Consider the following 19,154-nt stretch of genomic DNA (forward strand, 5'->3'; position numbering starts at 1 on the left):
CTGGCGGCGGATCATCTGACTGACTGACTGCCTGCCTCTGCCTGACTTGGAGCTTTGTAGGATAAGTCCTTTATTGGGTATATTTGTGTTGAATAAATCTCATTCAAATGAGAGCCTGTCGGCGTCGGCAGGCCAGGCTCCCAACCACCCAAGATTTGCCGTGTTTTGATGTTCGTTTTACTATACGATTGAATTGGAATCGACAAGGTCGGAACCGAGTATTGCTTGTAAGGGTTAAGTACGGATATTTGCTGTGAAACGGGAAACGTCGGCTGATTTTACACACCCACACCATCTTTTTCATGTCCCGCGCTGAGAGAGAATCGTTCTCAGGAGAGAAGCCAAGATGCCACCTAACGTGAGGTTATTTGGCCGTAATATTTGTCACCTTGAATCAATCATTCCAAACGCAAGCAGACAGCCAAACAGGCCTGCGCGCTTCTACTCGGCCATGTCGCGTCCCAACTTTGCACCTGGATCTGACGTCGCGGCTCTTGACGCCGCTCTCACCCCTTTGTTGGCCCCTGGCCGCTGGCAGTTGACCCCAGACGGCGAAGGATTAGAGCGAACCTTCAAGTTTAAGACTTTTGCCAAGACTTGGGTACGTAGCTGTCGTGGCGTTAGTTTGGCTACACAAACATATAAGCTTTGCTGACCAGCTGATGCATTGCAGGACTTCATGACAGCAGTCTCGCTCCAATGCAAAATCAAGAATCACCATCCCGAGTGGTCAAATGTATGCTGCCCGTCAACGTCTCGCTTGTAACAGAATACCCTACTGACTGATATCAAGGTATACAACACAACTTTCATCCGTTGGACGACGCACAGTCCTAAGGGACTGTCGGCCAAAGATGTTGACTTGGCCGCCGTATGTGATTCGTTGGCAACCGCCTTTGGAGAGGTCAAGCAAAACCCAGACGAGGAGAATGCAAAGTGTAAGATGCGGGACCTGACATCAACAGTCACAACGAATTCTGGTGACTGCTGCGTACCAAAGCCGAGCAAGTAGTATTACAGCTGCTTACTTTCAAAAACTACACACACTGTACTGTCGAGGCATATAAGATAACTTGTTTCAAGTCATAATATCAGTGTATTATTACAAAAACATACTTTGCCGTGAGCAATGCGCTTAAGACGCCACCCAATATGTACTGCTGAAAATAACAAATAACAAACCTCTCCGAGCACCACGACCTAGCCAGTTCTTCCAAGTCTATTCACCTATAAATCAGAAATGGGGACGATTACCGCTTTTTCCTTTTACCAGAAAGAAAAGAAAGAAAGTTGGGAAGGGGCACAGCAGGTCGGGGTGGTTACTAAGCGCTCTGGTAACACAATACCACGACTAGACCGTCCAGTAGGAAGTTTCGGCAACAGAATTGCCAATTACTGGGCCTTCTTAGCCTTGAGGGCCGCAAGCTTTTTCTCTCTCCTCTTCCTTGCGGGCTCATCGCCAGCCTCAGTGTCGAAAACCCAGTCCCACCACCTGAAGCTGGATGCGTAGTTGCCGATGAAGCGCTCGTGGTGCAAATCATGGAAATCGGCACCTCCCCAGAAGGGCAAGAACTTGCGCAAGCTCCAAGGGAAATCGTAACCACTGTGAGCGTCAATGGCTTGGAAGAGACGGAGAACAATCCACAGATACATGGTGAAAAGGTGCAGGTCACCCGTGATGGATGTCCACACTATTGGAGTTCCGACAACACCAAACCCCAGAAGCATTACTTCAATTGGAGAGGCGTATTCGGCGGCGAGACCAAAGGGTGCTGAATAGGTGTGGTGTAACTTGTGGATGTTCTTGTATAGAGGACCGTAATGGAGCGCGCGGTGGAAAAGGTAGTGCCACAGGTCTTCAATAACAAAGAAAATGGCAATCTGCATGGCGATCTTCCAAGCCGGAGGGAAGGGGACGCCGTGGTCGAGACCAAAGTATGTAGCCAGGGGGTGGAAGACCCAAATCTGGGGCAGTTCGACGGTAAAGTGGCCGAGCAGGACGAGCATCGTGCAGTCCCATTGTTCCTTGGCCGTCGGGATCTTTTGGTTTTGAATCTTCCATTGCCTGAAGTATGGTATGGCGTCGATGATAATCCAGGGGAGGGACCGGCCGAAGTAAACAATCTCGTGCATGGCGAAGCTCATTATGCCTGTGGCAAGAGTATCATTCTGCCACCACAAATACCACGCCTACCATACAAAATAGCCCGTTCGTCAGCTCCAGTTCAAGGGGGTCAGAACAGGAGGCAATCGAGTATACTTACAGCCCAAAGGCGCTCCAAGACGCTGAGTTGAACATGGTACTTTGAGACCTCTTCGAAAACATCGAAATAGCCGTGGCTACTGTTCAGGGCGGTAGCCCCCGCCGCGATGGTGGCGTTTTTGCTGCGTGCAAGAATCCCATTGTTAGAAGCCTTGCTCTTTGGAGTCCACCGGGACGAGTGCGAGTAATCGGCTGATGGAGCGCAAAGACGTTGTTGGGGCAGAAAACATACAAAGCTTCCATAGTGGCGCCGAATCCCACTCTAGCAGGAAATGTTGAAGATGTCAAACTCGCACAGATGGTTGTTATCTAGGCCACAGAGATAGCTGTGTGATGGTTGAGTTTTGGAGAACTATAGGTCCATGTAGCGGTGACGGGGTGGACAAAGGTCTAAGTTGAAAGGTGAGTTTTAAATTTCGATTTTTTTTCTTAAGACCGATGGCAATCTGCGAACCCCTGGACTTGAGAAAATCGCACCTTTGATGAGCTTGGAATGGGGTCGGCTCAGAGTTCCCGAATAAGAGCAGCCAATAATAAGAGTTGTTGGCTCATGGGTCGATTTTGGCTTGGGCTCTTTCCGACTTCCGGCCCACCTTTTCTTTCATATGCAACCCACTTCCAAACGATGCTGCCAATTGCTGGTGACGGAGTGGCGGTACTTGCCATGTCAGTACTGTGCGCGTACGATCCGACAGTCCACATGGGGTGGGGGAGTTGGTGACTGTCGAACTGTGTTATGTTGCCATCGAGTGTTCAGAATGTAATAATTAGCAAAGTACTACTGTGGCCATTGTCTTGGCTTGCATCCACCACCTCGTGACTTTCCGGATAACTAAATACACGCGATGGCCAAAATCGCACTGCAAACTTTAACATTCCATTCGGTAACGATCATTGGTAAAGTTAGCGATGGTCAGCGATCTCGAAATCCACGTATACTTTATGATATTATAATACATACCTAGGTAGGCTTAAGTAGGCAATCCCTCGCAGTTTGAGATACCGGTACCTCCAACTCCGTTTGTCTAATTGCAGACTCCCTGGCAAGACCCATACTTATAAAAGATAAACCAATTAAAGGTCGAGGGGCACACCGGAGACGCTAATACCGGTACATGCTGGGCCTAATACGACAGTACATAAAGCTCTTATGATATTGCACACAAATATTATGTACCCTTGTATTTTTACACAAAGTCAAAGTTAGGGCGATTTTAGCTCTCCCTTGCAAATTGATTCCTTTCACAGTTTTCCAATCTCCGTTTCTAGAACTAGTAGCTCGTGATCAATATCTGATTCTTTTCATGTGGAAGTTTAAAAAAAATTACAGGGAGAGGGAAGGGGGGAAAATGTTGCCCTGAGCCCAGCAGCTGGAGGCTGTCTCAATCCACCAATCCGTCCCCGCCTCAATTCGTACCTACCTTCCCGTAGTTCGGAGCAACCTCGCTAATAAACGGGCGGAGGTGGCCCAGCTGAATCGAAGATCCGCGTGAAATTTTGAGCACCTGGTTTTTATTTTCTTCTTTCCTCTTTCAGTTTCCTCTTGTCCGCTGCGGAACGATCGCCAAGTAGAGACGACCAAAGGAGCATGGAAGAGTAGTAATAAAAACTGCTTGTTTGCGCACAACGTTTGTTTTCAAATACTTTTGAATTGAAAGAGCATCGCGCAAATTCGCAGTTGCCAGTACAGCAACATTCTCCTACTATTTATTCTACTTGGCTGCCTCGGTCAACCTGTCTCCCCTGCTATTTTGTTGTTACCTACTTCCGTCTGGACCCAGTCCGAACACGAAAAAGAATTGGCTCAAGGTTGCGTCCCATTCTCCTGAGCTCACACTCGGTAAATGCATATCGGGTAGCCTGTTAGGTCAACACCTCGGTATAATGCACCGGATCTAGATTCAGCAACATCATGTCTTTTGTTGAAGAGTAGGCACCCTTTTTTTTTCAATCTTTCAAACTGTGCACCTCTCGATGACGTCAACGAGGGCCTGGCAGGCTTTATAATAATTATACCAAAATAGAAAACTATACTAACCCTAAAGCTCCGGTTCCACGTTTTAGTCGAGTCCGTCTACTTGATAGTCAAATAGACCGGATTTGCTTGTCACCTCTACTCACCCAAGATGGGTTTCTGGATGGTGAAAATGGCGCAGACGACGAATCCTACGAGAAGACATTCAACGTAGAGGGTTTCTCGTCTGCTGAGATTACAGAGAAATTATGGATTGTAAAGGCATTGTCCTCGTCCTCCTCTTCTCAAGCTCTACTAGGTTCCGAGAGGATACAGAGTCTTTTGGTCCAGTCGGGACTGGTCGATTCTTATGGTCAACCTGACGCTTTAGACGCCAAAAGTGCTCAGCAGACGGAAATTGAGTGGTTACTCATCAGCAAGGCCACCCTTCAAGTATACGGTCTCTTGTTCAACACATTGCTGGACCAGATAATACCATTGAGCAACGACATTTGGTATTGGGACTCTGTCTTGAGCTCATATACATACAGCAGCCTATTCACAGTCCAGACAGCACCCCTACGATTCTGGGTCTGGGCCAAGGAGATTGCCGTCGATACTCAGGTTCGACTTCGCCGCCTTCAGGCTTCGCCCCTAGGGGTACTTGCCACCGAAGGACCTCAGGCTTCATTGTCGCAGCGCTGGGCTAGATTTTATGGCATAGTGCGCGAGAGCATTGTGACACGATCCCTAGCAAATGTTCAGCGCAGGGTAATGTCGCCCATTGCCTTGTGCCGCACTCATGCCAAGCAGAGACAGGCCCAGCTGAAGAAGCTGCGTGATATGACTGCTAGTGGCCTGGGTGTGCTCATTGACGAGGCTTTAAGTTTCGGGGCTGACGAAGATCTGAAAACTGCTTCCAATGACGCCAATATTGAATGGAAGGGCTTCGTCGAGCGGAGTGTTGCGTTGATGGATCTGATCGTCAGGGAGGTGCTGACCCTGGAAACGGGCGTTAGTGACTTTGAACACCGGGTGTTCCGTGGTGTCGAGGATGACCCTGAGTTGTCCATACATGCAGAGGATGTGGCCGGAGCGCAGAAGCCCGCGATCCTTGCCCAGAGACTGATGAGCATTCTGCAGAGCAGCCTGCCCAATCATGTTGCCGCTACGAATGAACTGGTCAAAGAGCACGGACGTCCGCCCCGATTGGTGCGATACTGGCTCCCGGCCACGGTGCTTCTCCTATCCTCGTCCACGATACTCAAGGTGCTTGTCAATCGACAGGAGGATGTGCTGCAGTGGATCGCGGACCTTGGAGCAACAATGCGAGACTTCTGGTTCAACTGGGTAATTGAACCCACGCGCAAGGTTGTCGGCACCATCAGGCACGACAGCAACAGCGAGATCGCCATTATGAGCCGCGACAGCCTTAGAGCCGACCGAGACAGCCTTGAGCGAATGGTGGTAGAGTTTGCACTAGAAAGACCCGAGCTGGCCGGCGCCACTTCGGCCCTCAACGAATCCCAGGTTTCCGACTTGCGGGCCAAGATCCGTGAGGGCGATGTAACACCAGTGCTCAAAGCCTACGAGAGTGAACTGAAGCGGCCATTCGTGGGCGCCATTCGTGGAGACCTCCTTCGCTCCCTGCTCATACAAGTTCAAAAGACCAAAGTTGACTTGGAGACAGCAATCAGCGGGATCGACGCGCTTCTCAAAAGCCAAGAGCTGGTCTTTGGGTTCGTCGGGCTTACTCCAGGGATTCTGGTTACCTACTTTGGATTCCAATACCTCCGCACACTCCTGAGCGGAAGGAAGGGTACTCGACGCGGCGAGCGTGCGGTTCGAGCAGTGAGGGTACTGCGTAACATTGACCGTATCTTTTCCGATGCCATGTCCAGCCCGTCACAAGACAACCTGCTTCCATACAAGGACTACGGCTTGCTTGTCTGTGAGGTTCACGTCCTGCGAAAGCTAGTGAATGGCGTTCTGCCTGCCGATGTGGAGAGGGAATTCCTGGAAGATCTTGAGGACGTGGTGAATGTCAAAGGTATCACTGCACAAATGCGGGCCTTTGATCGGATTCGCTGGGCCTACAGGAGATGGCTGTGATCTTGGGTTTCCAGAGACACGGTATGCTTTGTCAGTCAGGTATAATTACAAAAGGAGCTTATTTGGGCGAATGATTTGATATTGCCAGGGAAAGCGCGGCGTCTAGCATATACGGGTCTTATAATAGTCAATAGGCGGCCCAAAGAAAAAGAAAGAAAAATACATGAATGTTTGGTCGCGATAAATGTGAGGAAACCAAAGGAAAAAGAAGAAGGAAAACTCTCTGGCAATCTTGTTGCACAGGATACAGGTCGAGTTCACCCGAATGTACCTAGGTAGTTTAGCTAGCAGCTTAACGTCTAACTCAGGTAACTTTGCTTGGTCACATACTGCATGCAGTAGGTGATGTCGTGGGGCCAAATTCCAGTTATTTTCTACTTCCTACTACAAGAGAGGTTATATGTTGTGTTATCGAGTGACGATCCATCATGCACATCGTCACAATCAATGTCTTTTTGTAATTGTCGCATCCAAGTTTGTTGCAACTACAGTTCGTCCCTGTCTTTAATTCAGTTGCCTAGGTGGTCACTTGATCTTGGGCTTGGCTGGCGTAGGTGGCAGACAGACTGAAGAAGCCCCAGTCTACCGGAAAAAGGTGACCAACCAGACCTGCCTATTCTCAATTAGCGCGTCTCTCCACAAGTACCTCCTAAATTCTAGTACTCAGTTACCTGAGCTAGGTACCTACCTCCCCGCAAAGGTGCGTCGCAAACCGCCAATAAATTGGCCGATCTAAGCCTAGACGAGCCCAGGAAGCCCAGAAAGCGGCGCCGCCCACCGCCTTCCACCTTTACCTCCATTTTAGGCTGACCTCATTGCGATTACTGTAGTTTCAAGGCTCACAGTGGTACCTACATACATGCAGGCAAGCCTGAGCCATCGCAATCTGCAGGCGACAACTGACAAGACCCTTTGTTTCTGCCAGCCCGAGGTCTGATCAGCAACAAAGTCCCACAGCATCCCCGTTCGACACAACAACAGTAGAGCACCAGTGCCTACGTCCCAGGGTTAGGTACATTAACTTGTCCTTATTATTGGCGCTGCCGTTTCGACTGAAGTCATCGACAACCGAGTGTGCCAACCCCCTCGTCGTCCCCAGGCCCGTTCGTCTGGTCCATTTCACAAAACCACACTATTACCACTTGGCCATAATCATCCTCCGCGTTCTGACGGTCAAAATTCAACTCCATTTCCACGAGCTACGATAAAGCGTCCAATAAAGAACCGTACTGAGCCCTAAGATTTAAGCGGGGGAGGATTCTATCAATTCAAGAAGGCGTAGCTGAGCACGCTGCTCCAAACGCAGCACCATGGCCAACAGGAATTACGATGTACTCGTATGTAACTTGTCGTGAAGTGGCCGGCGCGCGCTGTGTTCGGCCCACATATACCACGATGAGGAGTTTCGACTAACAGAGGAAACGCTCCGCAACCAAACAGATCAAGCTGCTGCTCATAGGCGACTCGGGCGTGGGTAAATCCTGCTGCCTCCTGCGGTTCAGCGAAGACTCTTTCACGCCGTCATTCATCACCACGATCGGCATCGACTTCAAGATCCGCACAATCGAACTCGACGGTAAACGGGTCAAGCTGCAGATATGGGACACCGCCGGTCAGGAACGCTTCCGCACCATCACGACCGCATACTATCGCGGAGCCATGGGCATCCTGCTAGTCTACGACGTCACCGACGAGAGGTCCTTTAATAGTAAGCTAACTCAGTGTCTCTCTCTCAGTTGCTGTCACCTCTTTTGCCTCGGGCTTTGTTCTTTTCCTCGTGCTGTCTGTTACCAGGGCCCTCTTTGCTGACCGCTACAATCTTTCAACGCAGACATTCGCACGTGGTTCGCAAACGTCGAGCAGCACGCCAGCGAGGGTGTGAACAAGATCCTAATCGGAAACAAGTGCGATTGGGAGGAGAAGCGGGCCGTGTCTACAGAGCAAGGCCAAGCGTTGGCCGACGAGCTCGGCATTCCATTCCTTGAGGTTTCGGCTAAGGGCAACATCAACATCGACAAGGCGTTCTACAGCTTAGCATCCGACATCAAGAAGCGTACCATTGATACGCAAAAAGACTTCCAAAACCCCGGCTCCGTCAACGTCAACGCCGGCGCGCAAGGCAACTCCGCAGGCGGCATGGGCGGAAAGTGCTGCTAGAGGAAGATGGAGAATCCAGAAGTGCAGCAGTACATCTGCGATGATCATTGATGACTTTTTTGTTTGCTCATGAGGAAATGCTTGGGAAGGATTTTTGATTCCGAAATTGACTCAGCTTCGTCCAAGCATTTTCAGCCAGTTACTGAAACGGCCCATATGCCCATTGGTGAGGTTCCTTGTGAGGAATATCCTCTGAGATATTCGGTCGATGCTTTAGCGAAAGCAGACATGAGCGCGGGAGCGAGGCTCTGCTGGCCACGCCAGCTAGAGCTATACACGAATGGCGCGGGGGAGGCAGAGCTGTCGCATTTTTCTTTCTACAGCATATATGCAGTGTCGACTCTTTTTATTTCCTCTTGCCGGTTCCACGAGCGCCTTTACTCACTGGCGTCATATGATATTACGCAATCTGGCTGGATGCGAGTCGTTGTGTATGGGGCGAGTCCTCTTGCATGCATGGTTTGTCTTTTTTTTGCCATGAGCGCGAGCGAGGAGAAGCTAGGTCGAGGTGACTGGTAAGAATGTTGCAAATATTTGGCCACGGAGTTTGGGTTGACTTGATAGTTCTTTGCTAGTATTACATTGCCTTTGATTGAGTACCATAGACATCTTCTCTTGTCTCTTCTAAATTGTGGCTACATTTAATAATCTCCAAGAAAGATAACTTCTTTTGCTACAAGGCATGAGCTCCCGCTGCGATATGACAAGCTTACAGTCGTCCGTCCTTCTAATCGTAACTCTTTATCAAAACATGGGCGAGTCGGGTGCCCAAAAGTTGCATCTACCAGAGAGCTGTAGTTTTTACAAAAAAGACTATTTCTCCGTTATTGAAGACAAGTTTCCTCGTGTGCCACTCCCGCGCAAAACGTTTGGCCTCGGTGCTATCCTCAAACGATAAAATATAACGCATATAGAGTGCGTCGTTGTCCGTTTCGTTGCTGGCTTCGACAGCTTGTGTCAGCTCGACCGCCTGACGTAGCGTATCACCGGAGTTGTCGACCCCAGACTCCTTCCTTGCCGCTCGAGCGGCAGGCGACATGTCGATGCGGAGCGGCAGGACCGAGGCGCCACCGCGCAGCCGCCAGCGCAGGTTTCGACGCTCGCCGTCGGCAGCTATCAGACGGCCGAGGGCGGACCTCGAGAAGCCGTTGCCGCTGCCGCCCGAAACGACAAGCAGGACCTGGGCCGAGCGTGCAACGCAAGGAGGTTTGTCTTTTGGATCGGGCCGAAAGGGGCCATACAGATCGAGCTCGGCGTCGGGAGGAGCAAGGGTGAAGGCGCGGGTTTCCGCCGCAAAATCTCGTGGATGTGGCTTCGGCTTTGCAGCTGGCTGTGGTGGCGCTTGTGACCGCGGCTTGAGAGCTCCCCATGGCATGGCTAGAGCTGGCTGCTGTCCACCGGTGGCCTCTGCGTTACCTTTGTCTTGCTCCATAATGGATTCCAACTCTTCAAGAGCATCGCCCGCGAGCTTCGATTTCCTCTTCGCTTTAGCTTTGGCTCTCTTTCGTTGCTCCTTCCGTGGCAAGGGCGGATGGGCGAGCACGGCCTTAAGTTCCTTGGATAGTTTATGCAGACGAAGGGCCTCATCGCGGTAGCGCAATGCGCCGGCCTCCGACTCAAAATAGAGCAGGTAGTGGTCGAGGCCCTCCTGAGTACTCGGGTGACGGGCCTGGGTCACAGCCGCCAGGCTGCCTTGCGTGGTCCAGTAATGCACATGGTCTGACTGCGGTGCCAGGCGGTAAAAGTCAGACGGTTGAAGGTTAGCAGATGTGCCCGTCAGCCGGAGCAGCCATGGGGACTGCGGTTCCGTTGATTGTGGTTCCGATTCATCGCCTTGGGCGAGTAATTGGTTGTCCTTAAGGTCCTGGAGGAGCTGCCTCCATTCTGCGTCGATAGCTTCGGTTAGGGGCGGCTTTGGTCTGAGGTCTCGTTGCGACAAGTTGGAGTCAGCAGCCGAGTTCGAATATGTGCTCGTGCTGTAGGGGCGAACGGAAAACAACCTCCGCGCAATTGTCGGAGGTAGCTTCAGCCGTCCCAACACCATATGGGCGGTTTGACGGCGGCAAAAACGAGAAGCATTAAAGCTGTGGTTGGTGGTTTCTAGAGATGGGTCGTTCGTGAAAAAACATGGGCGCGATTAGCTTCGAAAACGGCGTCAATTGCAGGCATTTGACTGGCCCCAAATTTTAACTGGATGCCCCGCCTGTCGGCTCCATAAAACACGGCAGCGTACAAGGTACCAAGCATCAAATGTAACAGCCAAGGCTTGTAGCTAACGAAGCAGGTAAACCCCCACCTACTCGGGTGTATTTTCTCTGTTCGATGCGCTCCTCCATTGTGCATCTTGCCTGGCTCAATATAGGTAGGTACCCAGTTAATTTTAAAGCTTTTTTCTGCATCGTTCTTTTCAGGCACCCGCTGCCTTTGGGAGTACAAGACAATACATTACTTGAACATAAGGCCCTTGGCTGAGAAGCCTCAAAGCCGCAAACATTCAGTGCTGGCACCCGGTGTTTTGTTGCTTGGCTTGGCAAAATTTAGGGCCTAAAGGGGCTTGTGCCATTATAGCTCACTCGGGATATCACCATGGCCATCAAAAAGTCTATCGAGGTCAAGCTTCGACCTACCGTGGCTGGCGGCAAGACTCCTGAACCCTTAAAGGGTGCATCTCGCATACAGATCAGAAAGGACTCCTTGATCGAGCTGACGGGGACTGTGGACAACGGCAGAGCCTGCTACATCGAACGGGTTGACCCAGATGCTACCGGCAGTTCTCAGAGGAGAGAGGCCATACTATGGCTCACTCCTGATCCGAACCTGGGCCGAGGGGTGGCCAAAGTTAGCTTGCCTTTCCGCGAGGCAGGCGACCTGAACTTGACCGACCAGTATCGAATCGTGGTAGCCGACACGCCTTCTGAAGACGCCAGGGACATTTTGTTTGAGGATATCACCGAGAGCGAATCATCAGCCCCAATCCAAGAGGTATGGACGCAGGCCTGGTTAGCAATGCTAAAAGCAGAAATTGGTAGGTCATTGAAAGAATAGCAGGACGGGGGGGGGGGGGGGGGGGGGGGGGGGGGAATTCGGGAAGGAGGTGGAACGACTCATTCTCCAAAATTGGTGACTATACACTGACGATGAGCACATTCTCCTTTTTCACCAGAAATCCTTGACTATGTTTTCCCCGGAATAGTTCTCAAGGACCTTGTTTTTGCCAGAGACAAAAGAACATTCAGAGTCCGTTCAGTAAATGGCTCAGAAACCAACAACTGCCGTGTCAAGCCAGGGCTTGCAGAGATCGTCATTGCCACAAGCGTGGACGGCAATGAGGGTAGTCGTGATGATCAGCCTTCAGATCTTCAAATACCCCAGGTCTCCGGGCTGGAGGAGCAGGTTAAGAAGCTCAATGACTTCTTGTTAGTCTCAAGCTCGGATCGGGAATCCAATACGGGATGGCACGGCCTCGTCCTCCATGGTGGCAGCGGTACTGGAAAGACAATGCTTCTGGACCATGTATCTAGGACAAGATGGGGCTCGGTCCACCGTGTCAAGGCGTCTGACAAGAGCAAGGACATTCAGGACATATTCCAGACCGTCACCGGACAGGCGCGAAGTATTGTGCTGATTGACGATTTGGACGAGCTCATCGATAAGGAGCGGGCCAACCGGAGCACCGTCATCAATGCGCTTGTCGAAGGCCTCGTCTCAGTCAGACAAGCCATCTGTGACAAGGAGAAGCCTCCAAAAGTGATCGTCATCGCAGCATGCCGGGATTACATCACCATAGTCCCTGAGAAGCTCCGGCGTCCCTATCGGCTTCAGCGAGCCATCCTTTTGCCGCCCATGGACATGTCACGACGCACCGCCGTCATTTCAAGCCTCAACCCGCCCTTTCACCCAGATGTTAAGGAACAGATCATATGTGATTTAAGTGACCGGACACACGCCTACAACGGTCTGGACCTTCAGAAGCTCCTCTCGACGATAGATTACCTCGTGGCTGCCAAGCTTCATCACATGCAACCTGAAGCTGCCGGCACCGAATCAGATGTTAGGCCAAAGCCGCCAGCAGATACAGCATTTTACACCGATTCCCTCGAAGCAGCCCTCCTTGAAATCCGCCCGACAGCAATGCAAGATGTCAACCTGAAGCCTCCGCCAGTGCGCTGGGACGACATAAGCGGGCAGGAGAGTGTCAAGCGAGACCTGCGCCTTGCAGTTCACTTCATCACCAGGCCCAAGGAAGAGATACAAAAGTTCATCCGGGTCCCGCCCAAGGGCTTCCTGTTGTACGGGCCGCCCGGCTGCTCAAAGACCATGACGGCGCAGGCCATGGCCACCGAGTCTGGGCTCAACTTCTTTGCCGTCAAGGGCGCCGAGCTGCTCAACATGTACGTGGGTGAGTCGGAGCGGCAGATCCGCGACCTGTTCAGCCGCGCCAGGGCCGCAGCCCCAAGCATGATCTTCTTTGACGAGATCGACTCCATCGCCGGGTCGCGCAAGGGCTTTGGAAGTGACGGCGGCGGCGCAACCAGCCAGGGAGGGCTCAACGTGCTCACCACCCTTCTAAACGAGATGGACGGCTTCGAGGACCTGCGCGGCGTCTTTGTGCTCGCGGCCACGAACCGCCCCCACGCCCTCGATCCGGCCATCATGCGACCCGGCCGCTTCGACGAGATCATATATGTGCCCCCGCCCGACCCGGCCGCCCGAGAGGCTATCCTGCGCAAGAACTCGGCCGGCTGCCAGCTCGCGCCCGACGTGGACTTTGCCCGCCTGGCCCAACTCACCGAGGGCAACTCGGGAGCCGAGGTTGCAGGTACCTGCCAGTCGGCGGGCAAGCTAGCCATGAGGCGTTCTCTGGACGAACCGAGCTCCGAAGGCGCAATATCAATGGCCGACTTTGAGGCAGCCATCGCCGGACAGAGGAAACAAATCACGAAGCAGATGCTCGAGGGGTACGCAGAGTGGGAAAAGCAGTTCCATTAGCCTTTTTTTATTTCTTCTCGCCTTTTATTCCTGGCTCGTCCCAATTTCTGCTCCGGCGTCAAGAGCATCACTCCCTTCGACTGATCTTTTTATATTTTCTTTATTTTTTTTACGCAACCATTTTAGATAGGCCCTAGGCCCATGCCAGCCAGAAATCAAAATAGTAAGACATTTCACCCACTTATCTATGTAATAGTAGCAGTGAACTGTGGTATCTCGTTTAACGCCTCTATACCGCCCTAAATGAGCAAATCATGCAATCTTCCCCTGTGATCCCCTTGTTTGTGTTTAAATGACCGGATACCCTCCAGCATCCAAAAGAACGAGACTATACCCCTCCCTTAAAATCCTCAAACAATCCATCACTGTGGCGTGCCTAGGTGAGACGACGCCTATAGACACCCATCATCCAGCTTGCTCTCAGCACTGCCAGGCCGATAGCCATCTTGATGCTGTCGTGGATCAGGTTCATCTTGGAACCCTCAACCTCGTGCCAGTCGATGGGCACCTCGACCACCTTGATTCCGGGGCTCATTCCGATGACGCTGCCGTCTGCGGCTACTACGGGAGTTGCAGGGGCCGACTCGGCCAGCATGAGCATCTCAATGTCAAAGATCCAACCCTCAGAGTGCATGTACGGGATGATGTGGGGCAGCGCGGCGCGGCTGAAGAGCTTGAAACCACACTGGGTGTCTCGGATGCGCGAGGTTGCTGGCGGGGTCAAAATCATAAGCACAAAGTGAAATGACTTCATGAGGAAGTTGCGAAGAGCCGAGCGCTGTATGATAATAGCATATGTAAGTCACATCTTCAGGGTGCTTTGCCCGCATCAAGGGAGAAAACAAGTCGGCTTCCCAAACGAAACATACCTTAACTACGGCCTCGCTGCCGACCAAGTGGCCCCTGCTTCCGATGGCAACGCCACGGTTCGAGCCGTCCACCACATCCTCACAGCCCTCAACCAGCTTGCCCAGGTCGCTAAACTTGGAGGCGCCATCGGCGTCGGCAAATACGACGTACTCACCGCGGGCGTGGCGGAAGCCGTGCGTGACACCGCCACCCTTGCCGCGGTTCTTGGCCAGGGTGACGACGCGGACGATATCGTGCAGCCCACGATCGCGAGCAAAGTCGAGCGCGACCTGGACGGTGCAGTCTGTGCTGCCGTCGTTGACGATGATAATCTCGTAGCCAGTGAGGGGCTCCGGCACGGCCTGGTGCTTCTTAAGCGCCAGCCGCTTGGGCGTGGTGGGGCTGACGAGTGCTGTCTGCGTCGACTTGGCAGGCGGGTCACGACCGAAGCGCGCGTCCAGGTACTCGACCATCTCCTCGAGAGTCGGAAGTATGCGGGACTCCTCGTTGTAGGCTGGCACTACGACGCTCATGGCCACCTCTGCAGGCTCGATGAGGCCGAGGTCGGGTGCGTCTTCATTGGCCTGGCGCTGCCGCCGCTGCTCGGCGAGCCAGCGGTCATACCAGCATGGGAGCTGGGCCGTCGTGTTACGTCCATCCTTAGGGCTCGAGGTGAGGTACGTCTTCTCGGACGGCAAGGGAGCCCGTGGTTTGGGCGCGACGAGGTGTAGGATAAAGTAGAGGGCGAGAAATCCAGGAATGAGGAGGGCCAGCATGCCGAGCAGAATCATGTGGGGCGGCGCATATCTCACGACGTCGACGGCCGGCCAGAGAAACCTCTCGTAGAGACCGTTGTGGGTGGCCATGTTGTTTTCCGGGTGTGGTTTGCGTATCGTGAGCTTGTCCAAGGTGAAAGAGAGGGGATGGAAAGAGTACGGCGCATGTGCTAGCGCTGCACACTGCTATGAAAGGCCTAAATACTCTTGTGGTAGCGTGCACATCGTCTTTTCGGGTAAGACAGATTATTCCTGGGAGGATAGCCCAAGTGTACGAGGGGACCGACTCCGTGGCACAAAGCCTGATGATGTGGTGGTGGAACGGAGTTGAATGATGAGAGTGACAGCTGTAGATTTAAGTGCGGTCCTCCCCCGTGTTCTGATTGACCAATTGAGCGGACCGCTATGAAACGTTTAGCGATCCCTGTCCACCGGTTGTTGGCGGATCCCTGCAGCCGGTTATGGCGCCTTGTCACCTTGTGCGCTCGACCGGGCGTTTAGTGTGGGGGACTTGGGGGTTCAAAACTGGTGGGGTTGGTGACTTTTGGGGTCAATTTACTTCCTGTCATATTCTTGGACCCTGTCTAGTTCTAGAGAGAGGTCCTAGATAGATGCCTAGCACGTTTCATAGTGGACGTACAAGTGTACACCGGCGCAATTAGCGAAAAAAACAATTTTGCCTTGTTTTTTTCTCTTCTTTCTCTCCGTGCCCTTTTTTGGACTGCTTGTAGTCCATGAAGCGATGGCGGACAAGAAACAGATCATTAAAAGCTCACAAGGCACAATTCTTCAAAGCATTCTGAATCCGATATTTTACTCTAATGCTACTAGGTATCGCCTAGGTAGTTACCCCTCTGTGCCGCTGGGGCAATGAATATTCGGTGTTCCCATATTCTCCTTACAAAAACCAGCCAACTATCTTAACGCCATAGTGTCTCCTGTCAAAGAAGAGCATGCGGAACTAATACCGTCACCTGCACAAAATGCTGTGATCAAGCCCTACTGAAAGAAATAGAACAGCTAACCGATGTGCATCCCTACCCTCCAACATGGAAATTCAAACATAAACGAGCTTATGTATAAAAATCGAGAAGTATGAACTAAGGTTGTCAGGCTACAGGTGGCCCAGACTTGCTAAAGGACCACCGCCGAGAGGCCTTGGGAGGCTTTGCAACCTGCGGCGTCTTGGTCAATTTGCCCCTCCCGACCTTTTGTGGCGCGGAGGGCGGTGGTTGTGGTTTTGGGGCAGGCACCTCCAGAGGCATCTGAGAGAAGGCCGCCTCATCGAAATCTACGGGTAGAACCCTGGGAGTAGGGCTCGCTTTGGCCAGGTCTTCCTCGCGGTCGTAAGCCACCCTCGATGGCGCCATATCCTGCTCAAAATCGAAGCGAATGACACCAGGCGGTTTGTAAGCAAGGTATTCGGTCGTAGTCCGTAGATGTGAGCCTGATGTAGCTGTGGGGCTTGGCGTCGCGTCCAATGTTCTTGTCGATGATAAAGAAAATACTCTTGGCTTCGGAGAGGATTCAGAGTCCGAGCTTGTATATGTAGTGGAAAAATTAAAATCAAACTCTGAGGCTTTTGAGGAAGGGCGAAGGATCGCCGGTGACGCAGGAGCGAGGATGTTAGGGGTGATAGGGGAGGTTGGCGACTCTCCATCGCCATCGGCCCTCACAGATGGCCTGCTCGGTCCAGTATATGTTGCAACTGAAGAGGTTGATGATGCCCAGCCGGATGACGAGGAAGCAGCGGAATGGGGTACTGGCGGCGTTGCTAGGCACATTGGTGGTAACGAAGGCACGGGTGGGATATTGGAAACAGTTGATATTGATGAGCTTGGCGATCTGTGGGCCGTTGATCGAAAGCGTTGGCTCGCACTAGGGGGATAATACCGATCTCTAATATTTGCTGAGGGGTCCACCTGTTTTCGGCCCTTGCTCGGGTGTAGTCGATGCCTGTGCTGTGGCTCTGACTTCTGGGCTAGACTGGCAGCCGAGTCTGTATCTCTCGTGCTTGGCGTAAGACTGCTGAGGTCATTTCCAGTTGAATGCGATTCGGATACGGCTTGACGACGGCGGGTGGCTTTCATTTCAAGTTCGTCTGAACTTGTGGAGTCGCTGGAGCTGCCAACGACTGAGGGGGCTGTTGGGGTCATGTCAATACGCCAGACTCTGACGCCGCACAAGGCTGTGTTTAACGGGATGTGAAGATAAACCTTTGCTGTTAGTTCGGCCGCCCCGACCTGAGCTGCCTGCCATGACTCTCTCAATAGCCTTCCCTTTGCCAGTATATGCAACTGGCAGGTTTCCACCTGGGTTGAAATAGTCATCTGTTCGAGGCGAGTAGATGAGCTCACCGCTGCGATCGCCCCATGGAGGATGTATGCTCCCGTTGTAACTGTGAGCCCTCGGCAAGCGCACAACTGGATTTGCATAAACGGATGGATAAGAGACGTGGGAGAGAGTACTGCTTGTCCGTGTCATTCCCGTGTGCACCGGATTTTGTCCCAAGCCGTGTACTGGGGTGTCGTGACCCATGCCGCTCGCCGTCATGGCGCTCCGCCTGCGGTTCTCCTCGACGATGCGGACGCGGTCGTCATCTCTCCAACTCGAGGGTGCCCCGGCCAGGGCATCAACAGCCGCATGGGTTGGAACGTGACGATAGGCCGGCTTTTGCTCCTCGGCCTTTTGCTTCTCAGCTAACCCAGCCTTGTGTTCCTTGGCCGCCTGGCGGCCCTTCTTGAACCGACCGAAGACGGACATGTTCGTTTATGGCCGCCAAGGCGCAACTGGGGCGCAAGATAGACGTTGGTTTCGACTGAGGAGCGGGAAACGGACTGCAGCAAAACCGACCTCAAAGAGTTCCCGAATGGCGTGGTGGGTGCTGTAATATTTATATACCACTGGGATATGCGGGCAAGCGGGCTGACAGGTGCGGGGACGGTCCAGTTTGGGAGGAGGGTGGGAGATTGGATCGCTCCACGGCGAGTGTGCCGAGCTTTTGCGATGCTACGTGGTAAACCGGAATGTCAGGGGCCGCTTCCAGGGCCAGGGTGATAAGGGAAAAGAGTCGAGCCAAGCCCGTATCCAAGTGTGCAGGACAGGCGAGCTCAAGAATGGGACCGATTCCAAAGAAGGCGATCGATCGCGTTTGATACGATGTGGCAATTGTTGAGATCTTCTTTGTCCAATGGAAGAATTGGTGTCGAGGATCGAACTTATAAGGCGTATTTCTGTGCAAGCAAATCCTCAGGAGGACTGAGGGTACCACAATATAGGTATAGGTACCTTGGATGTTGTAATCACAGTTGATAAAAGCAGTGGTAAATGGTAAGTGGTAGGAAGAAGCCGGGCCTAGAACTGGACAAAAACTGCCGTAGGCTTTGATCACGATTTTCCCTCTCTTAATGTTTTACAGCAGTCTCGTGCCGGCCAGGCCTGCTGACTGAAGTATAGTTGATCTTTTTATGCTCCCAACATCTGTCAACTTGGGCTGGGTGGTGCCGATTGGCAGGGGGAGGTTGATTGAATCCCCGAGCTGTGCAGATAATTCTTTGATATATTGCTCAGGTGGTATTTGCGGGCGAGGCAAAGATGCTGAATAGGAAGGAGACCCGCCTATGGTTGGATCCGTTGAGGGTATGCCGATGCAATGCGGTCGGTGATGGGACTCATTGTATTTCCAAACGCAGCGCGAGTGAGTGCAGCAAGATGCACATAAATACCCCCCCCCCAAAAAAAAAAAAAAAAAAAAAAGGTACATACATTACAACGCAGCCGGCCCTGAGCAGTGGAGCTACACCCTTTCCCCAAATAAAACATGGTGGTTTCACTTGCCTGTCTGCTTGCATGACTGCTACGATAAAAAACAATCATTCGCTGGCCCAGACCAGGAGGCCAACGAAAAGATAGCACTGCTGATAGCATCCATTATCACAACATCTGTGCTGGCTGGGTTTCGTTGTTGGTTGGCTGGGATCATCATCGTCGTTGCGTCGTGCCCCTGCTTACCCTGGACAGGCTGCATCAATTCAGCCCAGGGTTCCTAGCTCTT

General features: G+C 52.3%; 9 protein-coding genes across 9 annotated transcripts; 4 read left to right on the plus strand and 5 right to left on the minus strand.

Moving 5' to 3' along the window:
• The first annotated feature begins 114 nt into the window (after positions 1-114).
• Positions 115-1,195, plus strand: MGG_06132 (uncharacterized protein). The gene is made up of 3 exons (XM_003711955.1): positions 115-601; positions 674-736; positions 794-1,195. The coding sequence occupies exons 1-3, from the start codon at positions 347-349 to the stop codon at positions 1,010-1,012; spliced, it is 537 nt and encodes a 178-aa protein (XP_003712003.1). The 5' UTR covers positions 115-346; the 3' UTR covers positions 1,013-1,195.
• Positions 1,088-2,807, minus strand: MGG_06133 (C-4 methylsterol oxidase). Its single transcript, XM_003711956.1, has 3 exons — positions 2,496-2,807; positions 2,265-2,385; positions 1,088-2,190 (listed from the first exon to the last, which is right to left on the minus strand). The coding sequence occupies exons 1-3, from the start codon at positions 2,504-2,506 to the stop codon at positions 1,393-1,395; spliced, it is 930 nt and encodes a 309-aa protein (XP_003712004.1). The 5' UTR covers positions 2,507-2,807; the 3' UTR covers positions 1,088-1,392.
• A 637-nt stretch (positions 2,808-3,444) lies between these two features.
• On the minus strand, positions 3,445-3,896 carry MGG_16763 (uncharacterized protein; the record flags this gene model as incomplete). The annotated part of the gene is made up of 2 exons (XM_003711957.1): positions 3,445-3,528; positions 3,685-3,896. Coding segments are annotated over 2 exons (296 nt in total), but the record flags the coding sequence as incomplete, so codon positions are not given.
• Positions 3,764-6,724, plus strand: MGG_06134 (uncharacterized protein). The gene is made up of 2 exons (XM_003711958.1): positions 3,764-4,192; positions 4,328-6,724. Exons 1-2 carry the CDS (start codon positions 4,176-4,178, stop codon positions 6,327-6,329), a joined length of 2,019 nt encoding a protein of 672 aa, XP_003712006.1. The 5' UTR covers positions 3,764-4,175; the 3' UTR covers positions 6,330-6,724.
• Positions 6,725-7,138: 414 nt separating this feature from the next.
• MGG_06135 (GTP-binding protein ypt2) lies at positions 7,139-9,206 on the plus strand. The gene is made up of 3 exons (XM_003711959.1): positions 7,139-7,666; positions 7,770-8,037; positions 8,161-9,206. The coding sequence occupies exons 1-3, from the start codon at positions 7,640-7,642 to the stop codon at positions 8,484-8,486; spliced, it is 621 nt and encodes a 206-aa protein (XP_003712007.1). The 5' UTR covers positions 7,139-7,639; the 3' UTR covers positions 8,487-9,206.
• Positions 9,207-9,267: 61 nt separating this feature from the next.
• MGG_06136 (uncharacterized protein) lies at positions 9,268-10,829 on the minus strand (the record flags this gene model as incomplete). The annotated part of the gene is made up of 2 exons (XM_003711960.1): positions 9,268-10,570; positions 10,720-10,829. The coding sequence occupies 2 exons, from the start codon at positions 10,827-10,829 to the stop codon at positions 9,268-9,270; spliced, it is 1,413 nt and encodes a 470-aa protein (XP_003712008.1).
• Positions 10,769-13,701, plus strand: MGG_13203 (ATPase). The gene is made up of 2 exons (XM_003711961.1): positions 10,769-11,511; positions 11,650-13,701. Exons 1-2 carry the CDS (start codon positions 11,073-11,075, stop codon positions 13,473-13,475), a joined length of 2,265 nt encoding a protein of 754 aa, XP_003712009.1. The 5' UTR covers positions 10,769-11,072; the 3' UTR covers positions 13,476-13,701.
• On the minus strand, positions 13,456-15,450 carry MGG_06137 (dolichyl-phosphate beta-glucosyltransferase). Its single transcript, XM_003711962.1, has 2 exons — positions 14,345-15,450; positions 13,456-14,253 (listed from the first exon to the last, which is right to left on the minus strand). The coding sequence occupies exons 1-2, from the start codon at positions 15,188-15,190 to the stop codon at positions 13,852-13,854; spliced, it is 1,248 nt and encodes a 415-aa protein (XP_003712010.1). The 5' UTR covers positions 15,191-15,450; the 3' UTR covers positions 13,456-13,851.
• A 428-nt stretch (positions 15,451-15,878) lies between these two features.
• On the minus strand, positions 15,879-17,987 carry MGG_13202 (uncharacterized protein). Its single transcript, XM_003711963.1, has 2 exons — positions 17,317-17,987; positions 15,879-17,243 (listed from the first exon to the last, which is right to left on the minus strand). Exons 1-2 carry the CDS (start codon positions 17,861-17,863, stop codon positions 16,210-16,212), a joined length of 1,581 nt encoding a protein of 526 aa, XP_003712011.1. The 5' UTR covers positions 17,864-17,987; the 3' UTR covers positions 15,879-16,209.
• Positions 17,988-19,154: the final 1,167 nt, after the last annotated feature.

This window comes from Pyricularia oryzae, chromosome 3 (assembly GCF_000002495.2).
Source record: "Pyricularia oryzae 70-15 chromosome 3, whole genome shotgun sequence".
NCBI classification, from domain to species: Eukaryota; Fungi; Ascomycota; class Sordariomycetes; order Magnaporthales; family Pyriculariaceae; genus Pyricularia; species Pyricularia oryzae.